At 43.4% G+C, this 15,199-nt stretch overlaps 1 protein-coding gene across 13 annotated transcripts in view; it reads right to left on the bottom strand.

Moving 5' to 3' along the window:
- Positions 1-15,199, bottom strand: part of PPIP5K1 (diphosphoinositol pentakisphosphate kinase 1) — a 254,458-nt gene that overhangs the window by 154,552 nt on the left and 84,707 nt on the right. For all 13 annotated transcript variants that reach the window (XR_006387809.1, XR_006387810.1, XM_044279548.1 and 10 more), the window contains exons 9-13: positions 11,244-11,365; positions 9,085-9,186; positions 8,229-8,315; positions 7,959-8,034; positions 6,186-6,295 (exon numbers count right to left, since the gene is read on the bottom strand). Coding sequence is in view for 11 of the 13 variants with exons in the window: in XM_044279548.1 (XP_044135483.1) it covers positions 6,186-6,295; positions 7,959-8,034; positions 8,229-8,315; positions 9,085-9,186; positions 11,244-11,365 (497 nt within the window). In the remaining 2 variants the exon portion in view is untranslated. The remainder of the gene's footprint in view (positions 1-6,185; positions 6,296-7,958; positions 8,035-8,228; positions 8,316-9,084; positions 9,187-11,243; positions 11,366-15,199) is intronic.

The raw sequence follows: 15,199 nt of genomic DNA, 5'->3' as shown, positions 1-15,199 counted from the left end.
GGAGGAGGGGCTTAACAGTTTTCACTTAGTGTCACGCCTCCTATGGAGATGAGCTATACCCAAGGTCTTCTGTGTCCCCCAAGGAAACTGGGCGAGAAATTATTATTTTTTTTTTTTTTTTCTCACAAAGTCTCACTTTCCGCTAACTTAGGACAAAAATGTAAATCTTTCATGGACTCACTATGCCCCTCAGCAAATACCTTGGGGTGTCTTCTTTCCAAAATGGGGTCAGTTGTGGGGTGTTTGTACTGCCCTGGCATTTGAGGGTCTCCGCAATCATTACATGTATGGCCAGCATTAGGAGTTTCTGCTATTCTCCTTATATTGAGCATACAGGTAATGAGATTTTTTTTTCCGTTCAGCCTCTGGGCTGAAAATGAACGGCACAGATTTCTTCATTCGCATCGATCAATGTGGATGAAAAGAGGGGAAAGGCGTCTTCCAGGACATAGGAGCTCCGCCCAACATCCATACCCACTTAGCTCGTATGCCCTGGCAAACCAGATTTCTCCATTCACATCGATGTGGATGAATAAATCATTGCCGGGATTTTTTATTTTGTTTTACATACAAAGTGTTTGCCAAAGCATAGGAACACCGCCTCCTCCTCAGCTCGTATGCCTCGGCAAACATATCTGTTACTGCAGAGAAATCTCGTCTTGCAGCGCCGCATACACCGACTTGCGTGTAATCTGACAGCAGCGCAATGCTTCTGTCAGAATGCACATCAGTGCTGCAGCTGGTCGATCGGTTGGTCCACCTGGAAGGTAAAAAAAGAAAAAAAAAAAAAAAGAAAAAACCAGGCCGCAACGCAATAATTTTATTAACTTTGCAACAGAACATATAAACTTTAACTTTTTTAACTGAACATTAACCTTTTTGCTTACTGGTGTTTTTTTTTTAACTTTTTTAGAACAAACCTCTCCTTCCCCATGGGTCAATGTGCAAAGCGCAAATCGCCCAAAGATGTGGCGAAGTGCGTTATGCACTTTGTCCCATGTGAAAGGAGACGTTTGCAGCAGCTGTGTGAGTGAATGGGCCCTAATAGCCCTGTGTGCCTGTCCTGGTGAGATGATCCCTATGCTAATAGTGTACCTGTGAGTGGTACTTCCGGAAACACTCTCCAAAGCATAGGGCAGGGTGGTCCGGACAGTCAGGACAGAAATAGCGGGTGTCACGCCTTATTCCACTCCTGCTACAGACACAACATCTTTTTCGGGGTGACGGTTGGGTTGAGGTACCAGGAACGACATTGGGGAAATGTCGCTCGTGTAGACGGCTAACTACACTGGTGGATGGGGCAACGGAACCTCCTGGATACAGGAGGTTCTCGATGATCTCTTCCTGAAATTTGAGGAAGGATCCAGTTCTCCCAGCCTTACTGTAGAGAACAAAACTATTATACAGAGCCAATTGAATTAAATATACAGACACCTTCTTATACCAGCGTCTGGTTCTGCGGGAAACTAAATACGGAGACAACATCTGGTCATTGAAGTCCACCCCTCCCATGTGAAGGTTATAGTCGTGGACTGAGAGGGGCTTTTCAATAACACGGGTTGCTCGCTCAATTTGTATTGTCGTGTCTGCGTGAATGGAGGAGAGCATGTAAACGTCACGCTTGTCTCTCCATTTCACCGCTAGCAGTTCTTCGTTACACAGTGCGGCCCTCTGCCCCCTTGCAAGACGGGTGCTAACGAGCCGTTGGGGGAAGCCCGCGCGACTAGTTCGCGCGGTACCACAGGCGCCAATCCGTTCTAGAAACAAATGCCTAAAGAGGGCCACACTTGTGTAAAAATTGTCCACATAAAGATGGTACCCCTTGCCGAATAAGGGTGACACCAAGTCCCAAACTGTCTTCCCACTGCTCCCCAGGTAGTCAGGGCGGCCGGCTCCAGGGTCTGATCTTTTCCCTCATAGATCCGAAATTTGTGGGTATAGCCTGTGGCCCTTTCACAGAGCTTATACAATTTGACCCCATACCGGGCGCGCTTGCTTGGGATGTATTGTTTGAAGCCAAGGCGCCCGGTAAAATGTATCAGGGACTCGTCTACGCAGATGTTTTGCTCTGGGGTATACAAATCTGCAAATTTCAGGTTGAAGTGGTCTATGAGGGGCCGAATTTTGTGGAGCCGGTCAAAAGCAGGGTGGCCTCTGGGACGGGAGGTGCTGTTATCACTAAAGTGCAGGAAACGCAGGATGGCCTCAAAACGTGCCCTGGACATAGCAGCAGAGAACATGGGCATGTGATGAATTGGGTTCGTGGACCAATATGACCGCAATTCATGCTTTTTAGTTAGACCCATGTTGAGGAGGAGGCCCAGAAAAATTTTAATTTCGGAAACTTGGTCTGGTTTCCACCGGAAAGGCTGGGCATAAAAGCTTCCCGGGTTAGCGGTTATAAATTGTGTGGCATATCTGTTTGTTTCGGCCACAACTATGTCTAAGAGCTCCGCAGTCAAGAACAGCTCAAAAAATCCCAGGGCCGAACCGATCTGAGCTGTCTCAACCCGAACTCCAGACTGGGCAGTGAAAGGGAAAACTACAGGTGCGGCTGAAGTTGGGGACTGCCAATCAGGGTTTGCCAGCACCTCTGGGATTCTAGGGGCTCTACGGGCACGTCTTTGCGGTGGCTGCGACGGGGTCACTACTGCACGTGCCACCGTACCAGCTTCAACTGCCCTTCTGGTGCTCGCTACTTCACCAGGTTGTACGGCAGTGCTGGTACTAGGTCCAGGGAGGGCTGGGCTGCTGGTGTATGCCTCACCACGTAATCCGACAGCACCAGCCCCACTCTGCTGCTCTTGAAGCGGATTCTGCGCAACCTGCGGTCTAGCGACACGGGGCCGGGTACGCCTGGTGCTATCAGGGACCTCAGCCTCCTCGTCCGAACTTTGGGTCAGAGAGCCACTGCTTTCTACAGGTTCGTATTCTGACCCGCTGGATTCATCAGATGAGGGTTCCCACTCCTCATCCGACTGGGTCAGAAGCCTGTAGGCCTCTTCAGAGGAATACCCCCTGTTTGACATGTGGGCAACTAAATTTAGGGGTATTCCCTGAGACTACCCAAGAAAAAAAAGCAAGCCTGTCTTACAAAGGGGAGGCTAGCGAAGTACCGGAGGCCGCTGCGGTTGATAAAAAATATCATATTTTTTTATCGCCGCAGTGCGTGTAAAGTGAATGTGCAGCGATCAAAAAAAAAATATTTTTGTCACTGCGGTGGGGCGGGTGTGGGCGAACGCACGTGTGGGCGACCGATCAGGCCTGATCGGGCAAACACTGCGTTTTGGGTGGAGGGAGAACTAAAGTGACACTAATACAATTATAGATCTGACCGTGATCAGTTTTGATCCCTTCCAGATACTATAACAGTACAAATGCTGATTAGCAATACGCTAATCAGCGAATAACGGACTGCGGTGCGGTGGGCTGGGCGCTAACCGATCCCTAAACTACCTAACCAAGGGGCCTAAACTATACCTAAAACCTAACGGTCAATACCAGTGAAAAAAAAAATAAAAGTGACAGTTTGCACTGATCACTTTTTTCTTTTCACTAGTGATTGACAGGGGCGATCAAAGGGGTGATCAAAGGGTTAATTGGGGTTCAGGGGGGTGATCTGGGGCTAGTGTGTGGTGTTTGGTGTACTCCCTGTGTAGCCTGCTCCTCTGCTGGATCCAACCGACGAAAAGAACCAGCAGAGGAGCAGGCAGCCATATAACAGATCATATTTACTAATATGATCTGCTATCTGGCGCTCTGATTGGATTTTTTAAAAATCATCAGCTTGCCAGCCGCGATCATTGGCTGGCAAGCTGATGACGATTTACTCCCTGACGAAATGCCGGCCCGAACTGCGCATGCGCGGGCCGGCATAGCGCGTCATCTCGCGTCTCGCGAGATGGCGTGTATATGCGTCAGTCTGCGCAGCGATGCCGCCTCCAGACCACACATCTGCGTTAGGCGGTCCGGAGGCGGTTAAAGGCCATGCACACCTTTGGGGGCAATGTTTTTTATTATTATTGCATTATACTTATTTTGAGCTAAAAATCGTTTTTTCAATTGGTCTTTATTAACAAATATGGAATCCTTTTTTCTGTACTGAGCTGGCATGCTTTACTAGCTGCCTGTGGATTTTTTGTCTTTTCCGTCATCTGAGGAGCAGACGGACTCCTTATTTCTGCTCTCTGACATTATAAACACTTTAGGGCAATTGGCACAAAGTAAAAGTACCAGTCACACAGTTAGAAAAACAGTTAACCCTTTTTGACTGAACAATTCAATATCTTTGATAAAGGCCCATTGAAAATTACATGCAATCATAAAAATAAATTGATGTCAAAGGTGTACATAGCCTTTAACCCCTTAGGGACCGGGCTCATTTTCACCTTAAACAGGACCTTTCACCTGGAAAAACTATGTGAACTAAGTATGCTGACATGGTGAGCGGCGCCCGGGGATCTCACTGCACTTACTATTATCCCCGGGCACTGCTCCGTTCTCCCGTTATGCCCTCCGGTATCTTCGCTCTGTAAGTTATAGTAGGCGGTGTCAGCCCTTGTCCTGTGGGCGTCTACTTCTCCTAGGCTGCAGCGCTGGCCAATCGCAGCGCACAGCTCACAGCCTGGGAGAAAAAAAAACTCCCCGAAATTTTTTCAAAAACCCACTTTTCAAGGACCAGTTCAGGTGTGAAGTCACTTTGCGAGGCTTACATAATAGAAACCACACAAAAATGACCACATTCTAGAAACTACACACCTCAAGGTATTCAAAACTGATTTTACAAACGTTGTTAACCCTTTAGGTGTTCCACAAGAATTAATGGAAAATAGAGATCCAATTTCAAAATTTCACTTTTTTGGCAGATTTTCCATTTTAATATTTTATTTCCAGTTACAAAGCAAGGGTTAACAGCCAAACAAAACTCAATATTTATGAAACACCCCATACGTGGTCCTAAAGTGCACACGGCAGGGCGCAGAAGGAAAGGAATACCATACGGTTTTTGGAAGGCAGATTTTGCTGGACTGGTTTTTTGACACCATGTCCCATTTGAAGCCCCCCTGATGCACCCCTAGAGTAGAAACTCCAAGAAAGTGACCCCATTTTAGAAACTATGGGATAGGGTGGCAGTTTTGTTGGTACATATGATTTTTAGATGCTCTATATTACACTTTTTGTGAGGCAAGGTAACAAGAAATAGCTGTTTTGGCACCATTTTTATTTTTTGTTATTTACAACATTCATCTGACAGGTTAGATCATGTGGTATTTTATAGACCAGGTTGTCACGGACGCGGCGATATCTAATATGTATACTTTTTTTATTTTTTTATTTAAGTTTTACACAATGATTTCATTTTTGAAACAAAAAAAAAAAAAAGCATGTTTTAGTGTTTCCATAGTCTGAGAGCCATAGTTTTTTCAGTTTTTGGGAGATCATCTTGGGTAGGGTATGATTTTTGCGGCATGAGATGACGGTTTGATTGGCACTATTTTGGGGTGCATATGACTTTTTGATCGCTTGCTATTACACTTTTTGTGATGTAAGGTGACAAAAAATGATTTATTTAGCACAGTTTTCATTTTTTACGGTGTTTATCTGAGTGGTTAGGTCATGTGATATGTTTATAGAGCCGGTCGATACGGACGCGGCGATACCTAATATGTTACCAATTTTTTTTTACTTTATTTGGGGAAAATTACATTTTTGTATATTTTTACTTGGGCTGGATCTCACAGGCTCGTCACCGGAAGGCAGCACTATGCCTTCCTTAGGCATCACGCTGCCTTCCATGCCATCAGGTCCCCACTACAGCCACACAGGGACCCGATAGCACCTGCGCCCGCCGCCACATGTAAGAGCCGCAAACCGCAGGTCTAAATTGACCTGCGGTTTGCAGCGATCACCGACACGGGGGGGGGGGGAGGGTCACAGGACCCCTCCCCCCGCGCATTTAGCCAAGGTGCCTGCATTTAGCCGGGTGGCGGTGATCGGAAATACACATGACGTACCGGTACATCATGTGTCCTAAAGAAGTTAAGCATAACCAGATCCAATATATCCACATCCAATAAATTCATTTTTATACAGTAGCTTTGGAGTTCTCCATCTTCATCATGTGCAAGCAGGGCAAATATAAGACCATACGGCCATCCAGAGGTCTTAGTTAGTGTTTTACTTACATTTCCAGCACAGTTTTCAACTGTTCCAGTTTAGATTTCCTCTCCTCGATCTCACAATCATTATGGGCTCCAAGTTCTGCTAGCAGGAGTCTTGCTATATCGAGCACTTCCTGTTTGACATAACATGAGATTTCAGTCTCCATATAAATAATATAAACGTAGTTATTATTATGACGATATTCAATGCACAGGGTTGCAAACCATGTCTGTAGTGAGAACTTGCACTGTCCTCGTGCAAAGGTGTTTTTGAGTATTAGATTATAAAAAATAAAAACTCTAGTGGGAGAAACCTATGGTCCAATAAAGAAATGGGAACATTCAGTACTCACTAAGAATCCTATAATCCTGCACTGCAGATGCTAATTCAAGACTTCAACATTGTACCATTGTGACCATTGGATGGCTGCAGTGGTCATGAGTCTGTACGCATATGTAATATCTGCAGCAACATAAACACAGACTGCATGATGATCGGTGCCAGGGTGGTTGGTGCCTATTCATTCATTTGGATCAGAAGCTAGAACAGATGCATTGCATTGTATGATCATACCCTTAGCGTCAATTTTATGTATTTTGGGGTAGCTCATTTAAGTAAAGGGTGCTTAGAAATGTTGAGAAACATGGATCTAGAGAAAATGGCAGAGTTAGGGTCTCTGCTCTGCATCTTTAGCATACATCATTCCACATTAAGTTAGTTAGGAGACAGCTGTATTCTTTGATAGCTCCTAATAGTCAATATTGTTTCAGCTAAAAGGAGAGCAGACCTATCCCAATACCAAAGGCAGCAAAGCATGCTGGCAGATTGACTTTAAAGGAGTTGTGCCGTGTCAGGATACTGATTTACTGACTTATTCAGGATAGGTCATCACTATCAGATCACTGGGGTCCAACTCCCAGCACCCCACTGATCAGCTGATTGAAGAGGCCACAGCGCTTGTGTGAGCACTGCATCCTCTGTAATGTTTACTTGCACGCCGTCTAGATTGCAGTGGCAGTACAGTGTAATTATGCCTTCCTCTCCGGTTCACTTGAATGGCTACTACAATCTAGATGGCTTGAAGGTAAACAATAAAGTGGACGCATCACTTGCATTAGCAGCGGGGCCTGTTCAACCAGTTGTTTGGTGGGGACTAGGGATGAGCAAATCGACTTTCGATGAAATATCCGAGGATTTGCATGAAACTTTGCTAGAATACTGTACGGAACGAGTACGCCGTACAGTATTGTAATAACTTACAACTTATAGGAGCCAATAAATTATTTCTCAAAGTCTTGTGAGACTTCGGGTAATAACTTCAGAAATTTATTTCTACTGTTAAAAACCTTTTACCGAACTTGGTTTCGGCTCCAAGGTACAACTTGGAACCGAAACAGAGTTTGGTAAAAGGTTAACAGGAGAAATTAATTTCCGAAGTTATTACCCGAAGTCTCGCGAGACTACGCGAAGTAATAACTTCGACTCATCTGAGCCAATACATTCTACTAAAGTACGGAGTGCTCACTGCGTACAGTATTCTAACGAAGTTTTATGCGATTCGCTCATCCCTAGTGGGGACGCTGGAAGTCGTATCCTTGCTGAGCTGATAATGATGACCTATCCTGAAGATAGCTCATCAATATCCAGACACTGAAAAACCCCTTTAATACAGAATTACTATTACAAGCAATACCACTGATAAGTATGTACACCGCCATAGCTACAACAGTGTTGTTGGGAAGATTAGACTGAAAATCTACAGACTTTTTTTTAAATAACTCTGCGAACTAACGTACCTGTAGTTGCTCTGGTTTCTTAAGTTTGAGCTTTCCTGTTTTGTACCCATCATGATGTTCAAATAACTCAAAGAACCTGAAGACAAAGATACAAGCTATGTGAAATAAAGGCCTTTTAAAGTGTTTCCCTACACAAAAAGACTCTGCTTCCAACAAAGTGTCTTAAACAATCTTCACGTATCAATGTCCTGAATTAATAGCAGAAGTCATTTATATGGAAAGAAAAGCCATCATTTGCAAGCTATATAGAAGCAGCATGGTTGCCATTACCGAGAGTGCCGAACCTCCATCTTCATCTTTTGCTTTGGCGTCCGATCCCCATGACGAATTATTGCAATTACACATCGCAACTCCATCCTAAAATATTGCATAAAGCAAAGATTAACGTCATGCACAGTTATCAGTAGCACATATGGTATGGGAAAGATGGCTGACCAACAACTAAAGCTGCATTATATATAAATTACCGGTACTATTTCAGCAGCCAGGAGCCATTATCTACCATTCCAGGATTTCTCAAAAAAAAAAAAAAAAAAGACTGAAATAGTTTAAAGTTTCTGGCAATCTTCTGTCCTTCAAAACCTTCTAATGGACAGGTCATGGTGGAAGAAGATGGGTTCTTGCCAGGCCCGATGGTCTATCCTTAGCCACATGACATTTCCACCTCCATGGTACATGGAGCACCTGATGTCCACCACTATCTAGAAGCTGGCAGGCAAGTACCACCCAATAATGGAAAAACACTATTATCTCTCTAGCCACTTATGGGTTAAACAGGATCTTACATATAGAAAATGTAGGCTGGCCATACACATTACATAGCTGTCAGACAAGCATGCGTGTGTTGTGAACATGGATAGGTGAGCAAGCTGCTACCTTTGGCAGTGAATTATCTCCTCGTGAACAAAAGGACCAGGCAGTTGAAATCGAACATAGCAGATCCTCCGACATCTGCCATTGGGGGACAGTCAGGAGTTCCCAAAACACATTAAAAAGTGGTGGCCGTGGTCAACATTTATATAATGAGTGTGGCCAACTTTACTCACACAAATAGACAGGACTGATATTTTGTTTTCTTTCATACGCTAACCCAAAGGGAACTTAATACGAGTATCAGGAAACTCACATTGTGCCAGATGTAGTTGGTACAATGGGTATATCCTCTGCCTCTGTTGGGATTGACCAGGGAATGTGAAACTGTGGAGCAAGTTCCCTCATTATTATATTCCTATAAGCATATAAAAAGAGCATGATAAGCACAACAAATTTGACCAGTTTACATATACAAATTATAAATATATATGAAGCATGTATGTGTGACATTATATTTATATTATACACACACACACACACACACACACACACACACACATAGATCCATCCATAGCTGCATTAGAACCTACACTGGCATTATTACTGCAAAACAAAATGTTCATTATGTTTTTGTGCAGAAATAATGTTTTACTTTGGATGACAAATGACCTGTACAAGATATAGACCGAACCCAGAATTATATGAAATATAGTACTGGCAAGAGGAACTAAAGTCAGAATCCAAACACACAAAAAAGAACAACCAACAAAACGTAACAATCTCCTTATTTGTTATTTTCTCTTGTTTCATCACTTATCACAATTGCAGACACTGAAGACGCAATGAAGGAAGTATAGGAGGGGTTTAGTGTGGATAAATCTTGTCTAAGGCTACTTTTACACTTGCGTTTTAGTTTTCCGGTATTGAGTTCAGTCATAGGGACTCAATACTGGGGGAAAAAAAAAAAAAAGCTTCAGTTTTGTCCCCATTCAATGGGGACAAAACTGAACTGAACTCAACAGAACGGAATGCTCCAAAATGCATTCTGTTCCGTTTAGTTGCGTCCCCATACTGGAGAGCAAACCGCAACATGTTGTAGTTTGCTTTCCATCCTGGGATGCGGAGAAAGACTGATCCGGCATGACCCCCAATGCAAGTCAATGGGGACGGATCAGTTTTCTCTGCCACAATAGAAAACGGATCAGTCCTCCATTGACTTTTAATGGAGTTCATGATGGATCCGTCTTGGCAATGTTAAAGATAATACAACCGGATCCGTTCATAACAGATGCAGATGGTTGTATTATCAGTAACGGAAGCGTTTTTGCTGAACCCTGCCGGATACAGTAAAAACCCTAGTGTGTCACGAGCCTAAACAGCGAGTGTGTCTATTTTGTTGGAAGGAATCTCCTAGTTACTAATAGTTTTATTAGTTAGATTTGGTTACTATAAATAGATGAAGATAGAACTACAATTCCCAGTTCCCAGCAAGTCCAGACTGTTATCATGGGGCATCAGTGGACAATATAGGGAGAGAGATATAAAAGACAACAACTCCTCCCAGGATGTCCAAACTGTTATTATGGGACATTAGTGGTCACTACATACAGTGGGATATAGTAGGAGAGAATTACAACTCCCAGCATTCCTAGGTTATTATCAGAGGACATTACAGGAAGTGAGCATAAGGAAAAAGCTACAACTCCTAGTATTTGACAATTCACAGAGGGAAACACTAACCTATGACAAGCACACAGCATATTCCTCAGGTCCTTCACCACTTATCTCCATGCTGAGCTGACTGTGGGTGAATGGGGTGAAATAAAATTGGCTGGAGTGGAGTGAGCAGGCAGGGAGGCAGATGATAGATCTCAGGGGAGTGGGAGAGAAAGTGTCTGTGGGGACCAAGGACAGGGACTCCTAGAGCAGAGCAGGCACTTCAGTCAGTGTGGTTAAGTCCCACCCGTCTCTTGAACTTCCTGTTCAATGTCTGTGCATTAGGTAAAACTCAGTCGTTCTGTAGCCGAAGATGAGGAGTACTAGGGGAAACAAAGTGCTTCCTTTGCACGGTCTCTCGCTTGATAAGTCTGGGGAGCATTTTGTAGAAATAGCATTGTGTATATCATTCATTAAGTGTATTTGGATGACATATGGGGGACATTTATCAAACTGGTGTAAAGTAGAACTGGCTTAGTTGTCCCCAGCAACCAATCAGTTTCCACCTTTCATTTTCCAAAGGAGCTGTGAAAAATAAAAGGTGGGATCTGATTGGTTGCTATGGAAACTTAGCCAGTTCTACTTTACGCCAGTTTGATAATTCTCCCACTAAGTTTTTCAAGGCCTAGTTCCCCTTTAAGAGTGTAAACACTGGGGGCAATACAGAAGCTAGTAATTATGGTTTCGCTTTACATTTTTTCAACACTGTTTGTATACTCAATTTCAGCCAATATTAGCAGAAAGCTAGAAACATACCCGAGTATTTTGGCACAGTCGTCATAGTATTTCATGGAGTTCTTCACAAAACTGAAACCGTTGACATCACAAACAAAAGAGTGCCCATTGGCTCTTAGTAAGTCAAAGCCGCAGACGGTTTGCTGAAGATACAAAGATATTCAGTTATTGATAAATTGCTCACAAACAAATGCTCTGATAACTATTGCCCAAGCTGTGCTCAGGCTTTGAGAAAAGCACTTAAAGGGGTTGTCCGTTTTTTTATATCGATATCAGATTGGTGGTAGGCTGACTCCCAGCACCCCTGCCAATGAGGTGTTTAAAGAGACTGCAGTGCTCATACAAGCCCTGCCTTCTCTTCATTGTTTACCTGCTCACAGTCACAACTGCAGCAGTACTGCTCTGTCCCCATTCACTTCAACGGGATGGCTCCTTCCTGTTCAAGCGAATAGGGAGAAGCCATCCAATTGAAGTGAATGCGGATGGAGAAGTTGTAATTAGACCTGGTCACCTGCAGTTGCAACCGTGAGCAGGTAAAAAATGAAAAGTAGGCAGCACTCGCAGTCTCTTCAAACAGCTGATTGGCAGGGGAGCTGGGAGTCGCCCCCCCCCCTCCGATCTGGCCGATCTGATAATGATGACCTATCCCATAGGAATACAACCCCCTATAACAGCTTAGCTCAAACGGAGCTCAGGCAGCAAAGTGAGATGGGGAGGGCTACTTTAACCCCTCATATATTGGAATTGGTAGCTGCTTGTGATATGGGCCACCTCTTGTTTGAAAGCTGGCAATCCAGCCTTTAAAGTCAGATGTATAGCATGATAGCCATTATAGCTGTTAGAAACCAGGTCAGGAGTGAAAGCAGCTGAAAACACTTTCACCTGCTTTCACTCCCAACCCGACTTAGCTACATCCCCTGATATATAGAAAATAATGCAGTGATTCTGGTCTTGTTTTAAAGCTTAGGCCCATATCTCTAGCTGCTACGCAGCCCAAGATATGAAAAGTTAGAGCAGCCCTACTTCCTTCAGCTTGGGGGAGGGGGAGCTCACAGCCTACGAAGGGAAAAAAAAAAAAAAAAGGTGTTATCTTTATAATCATATTGACTGACCGGATAAAGTTATCATTTTCACCGCACATTAAACACTATAAAAATAAATTTCACAAAATAATGTTAAAATTTTTTATTTTTTTTATACAATATATGTACCACAAAAATATTCCTAAAAAAACTACAACTTGTCCTGCAAAATTCAAAGTCTCATACACCTAAATTGAAGAAAAGAAAGAAAAAATTTAAAAGTTATGACTGCTGGAGCACATAAGGGGAAAAATGTTAAGACTAAAATTAGTTGTCACTAATGGGTTCAAACGCACTTCAGTCGTTGAGCTGTGTGCCAACTATATCTACTTCAGGCAATTCCAAAATCTACAATTAAAAAGTGACATTTTTGGGTGGGTTTTTCCAATATTAATGTGACTGTTATAGGGCATCTGTCAGCAGATTTGTACCTAAAAATGATGTTTTAATATATGCAAATTAGTCTCTAGGAGCAACGGGGGTGTTGTGCTCTCTTCACTTGGATTGACAGGGCCAGTCCTCATCACACCTGGTCCTATCAAACACAGTGGAAAGGGCGCAGCAGTTTCAGAGAGAGCAGAGCCTCTAGGTGTAATGACAACGCCCCTGTTGCTCCTAGAGGCTCATTTGCATATATTAAAACTTCATTTTTCTCAGCAATACAGGCACATATGAACATGGAACCAACACAGAAGCCTTCAGCTGCCAAGTGCACATGTAACAGGTCAGCCAGTTTCATAGGTACAAATCTGCGGACAGATTCCCTTTAATCCTGAAACTCAATATGCATTAAACAAAGGCAAATATAATCTGACAAACGATTCAGAATCCCGTGCACTACTGCTTTGCTAATTAAAGGGGGTTTTCACAGATTTTCTTATTGAAAGCCTATACTCAGTATAGGCCATCCATATGTAATTGGTGGGGGTTCAACTCCTGGCCACAGCCTCTTTCTAGGCCATGTGACATCACATTTTTCGGTCACATGGCCTAGGTGCAACTCAGTCCCATACAAGTTAATGGGACTAAACTGCGATAACAAGCATAGCCGCTATCAGGTTGATGGCACTGTACTTGATGGCCCGAGAGCAGGCCGTGGCGCTCAACAGAGCACCGCAGCTTCTTCCAACAGCTGATGGCCTATCCTGAGAAAAGGTTATTAATATGAAAATTTCTGAAAAACTCAAAGTTACAAGCGCCCTATTAAAAAACAAAAAAGCAAGTGCAAGCTCGACTGGTGTTCTATGGAGTTACTGTAGCGGGACTATACTATTTATGCTGCGTAGAAGTCATTGCAAAGGAATGGCTAAGTAAATACCATAGTGCACTGAATGAACATTTGGTGTATTAAACAAACAGATATAATGCACTTTCATCATCTGTACATCACATTACCTTAAAACTAAGGGCGAGCGAATGGCGCTTCGGATCCAAGATCCGAAGTCGATTTGTTCCCCAACTTCGTTTTAATGCTGTACAGAGACCGGCACTAATGGGCGGCTTTAGCACTGCCCTAGCCTGTGAAACAGGTTAGGGCAGCACTAAAGCCTGCCCACTAGTGCTGGTGAGGACACCGGCAACACTGCTAGGCGGAAGCCTCCACCTAGCAGTGTATAAATATAAACAAAACAGCCCTTGTCCAGCACAATGCAGCACAGAGCAAGGGAGAGCATCGGACCATGAAATGCGCCGATGCTCCACTCAAGAGGCGCTGCCTGGGTGAAGAAGGGGATATGTCAGGGTTCAGCTTTAATGCTGTACAGACAGGTTGATTTTCTCACTTCTTTCTTTAGGCCCAGTGATGACACGTTCATCAGTCACGTGGCCTAGGTGCAGCATAGTCCCATATAAGTGAATGGGGCTAAGCTGCGTTACCAAACATAGCTGCTATACAATGTAAAGCACAGTACCTGGTAAGCACAGAGAAGGCAACAGGACTCAGAAATACAGTGTTCATTTTAGGACATGTTCAGATATCATAGTCAAGTATCAGAATAATGCCAGTGTGACACCTGACCCTGACTTTGATATTTGACTTTGACATCTGAGTTTTACTTATGCTCTTCATAGGTCAGGGTCAAAGTAAGAATGAGTTATAGATATACTGTGTATTTGTATGGGAAATCAACCAACCAATGAAAGTCTAAAGCAGAGCTTATAGCTTTGTGTCTGAAATGCTATTATATGAGGTGTGTGTATTATATGAGGGCATAGCTTAGTGGTTAGGTTGCTGGTTGGTACTCTGGAGTTTTTGGGTTCAGGACCCAATAGAAACCTTAAAATGACAAGTTAATGTTTTCAAACATTAGATAAGAGACAAATTCAAGTGATGTGTGACCCTGATGTCTGACTCTCCTGACTAGTCAGCATCGCAATGACTTTTAGGTTCAGTGTACTTTTAATATGCTGAATCACATAGATGAAGAAAATCCTTCAGGTTGATGTGTGACCCTGATGTCTGACTCTCCTGACTAGTCAGCATCGCAATGACTTTTAGGTTTACTGTGTATTTGTCTTCTGAATCACAGCTTGGAATTTTTATTTTTACATAAAACAGATGACAGATTACTTTACGTAGTCCTTTTTTATTTTATTGTTTTCTGTTGTCTTGAAAGAATCACTGTACAATACAATAATGTATTCTTATTTCTTAGGAAGGGGTCTAATTATCAGATCTGTAAATCACTTTATTGAAATTATTTGTCGGCATCCAGCCAAATATAAGCTGCAAAGATATGACCACTAGGGGTCTCACTAGTCCACTGTGGTTAGGCATGGTCCAGGTCTCCCAGGAAATACAAGCTGGTAAGGAGCCCAAGGGGCTGTACTAACCGTTCTGGAACCCAGCAATGTCCCCCTGTGAAGGAACCCAGCAGAGCCTTTATCCACGAATCT

This window comes from Bufo gargarizans, chromosome 2 (genome assembly GCF_014858855.1).
Source record: "Bufo gargarizans isolate SCDJY-AF-19 chromosome 2, ASM1485885v1, whole genome shotgun sequence".
NCBI lineage: Eukaryota > Metazoa > Chordata > Amphibia > Anura > Bufonidae > Bufo > Bufo gargarizans.
The sequence above is the reverse complement of the archived record's forward strand: the minus strand, read 5'-3'. Positions and strand labels throughout refer to the sequence as shown.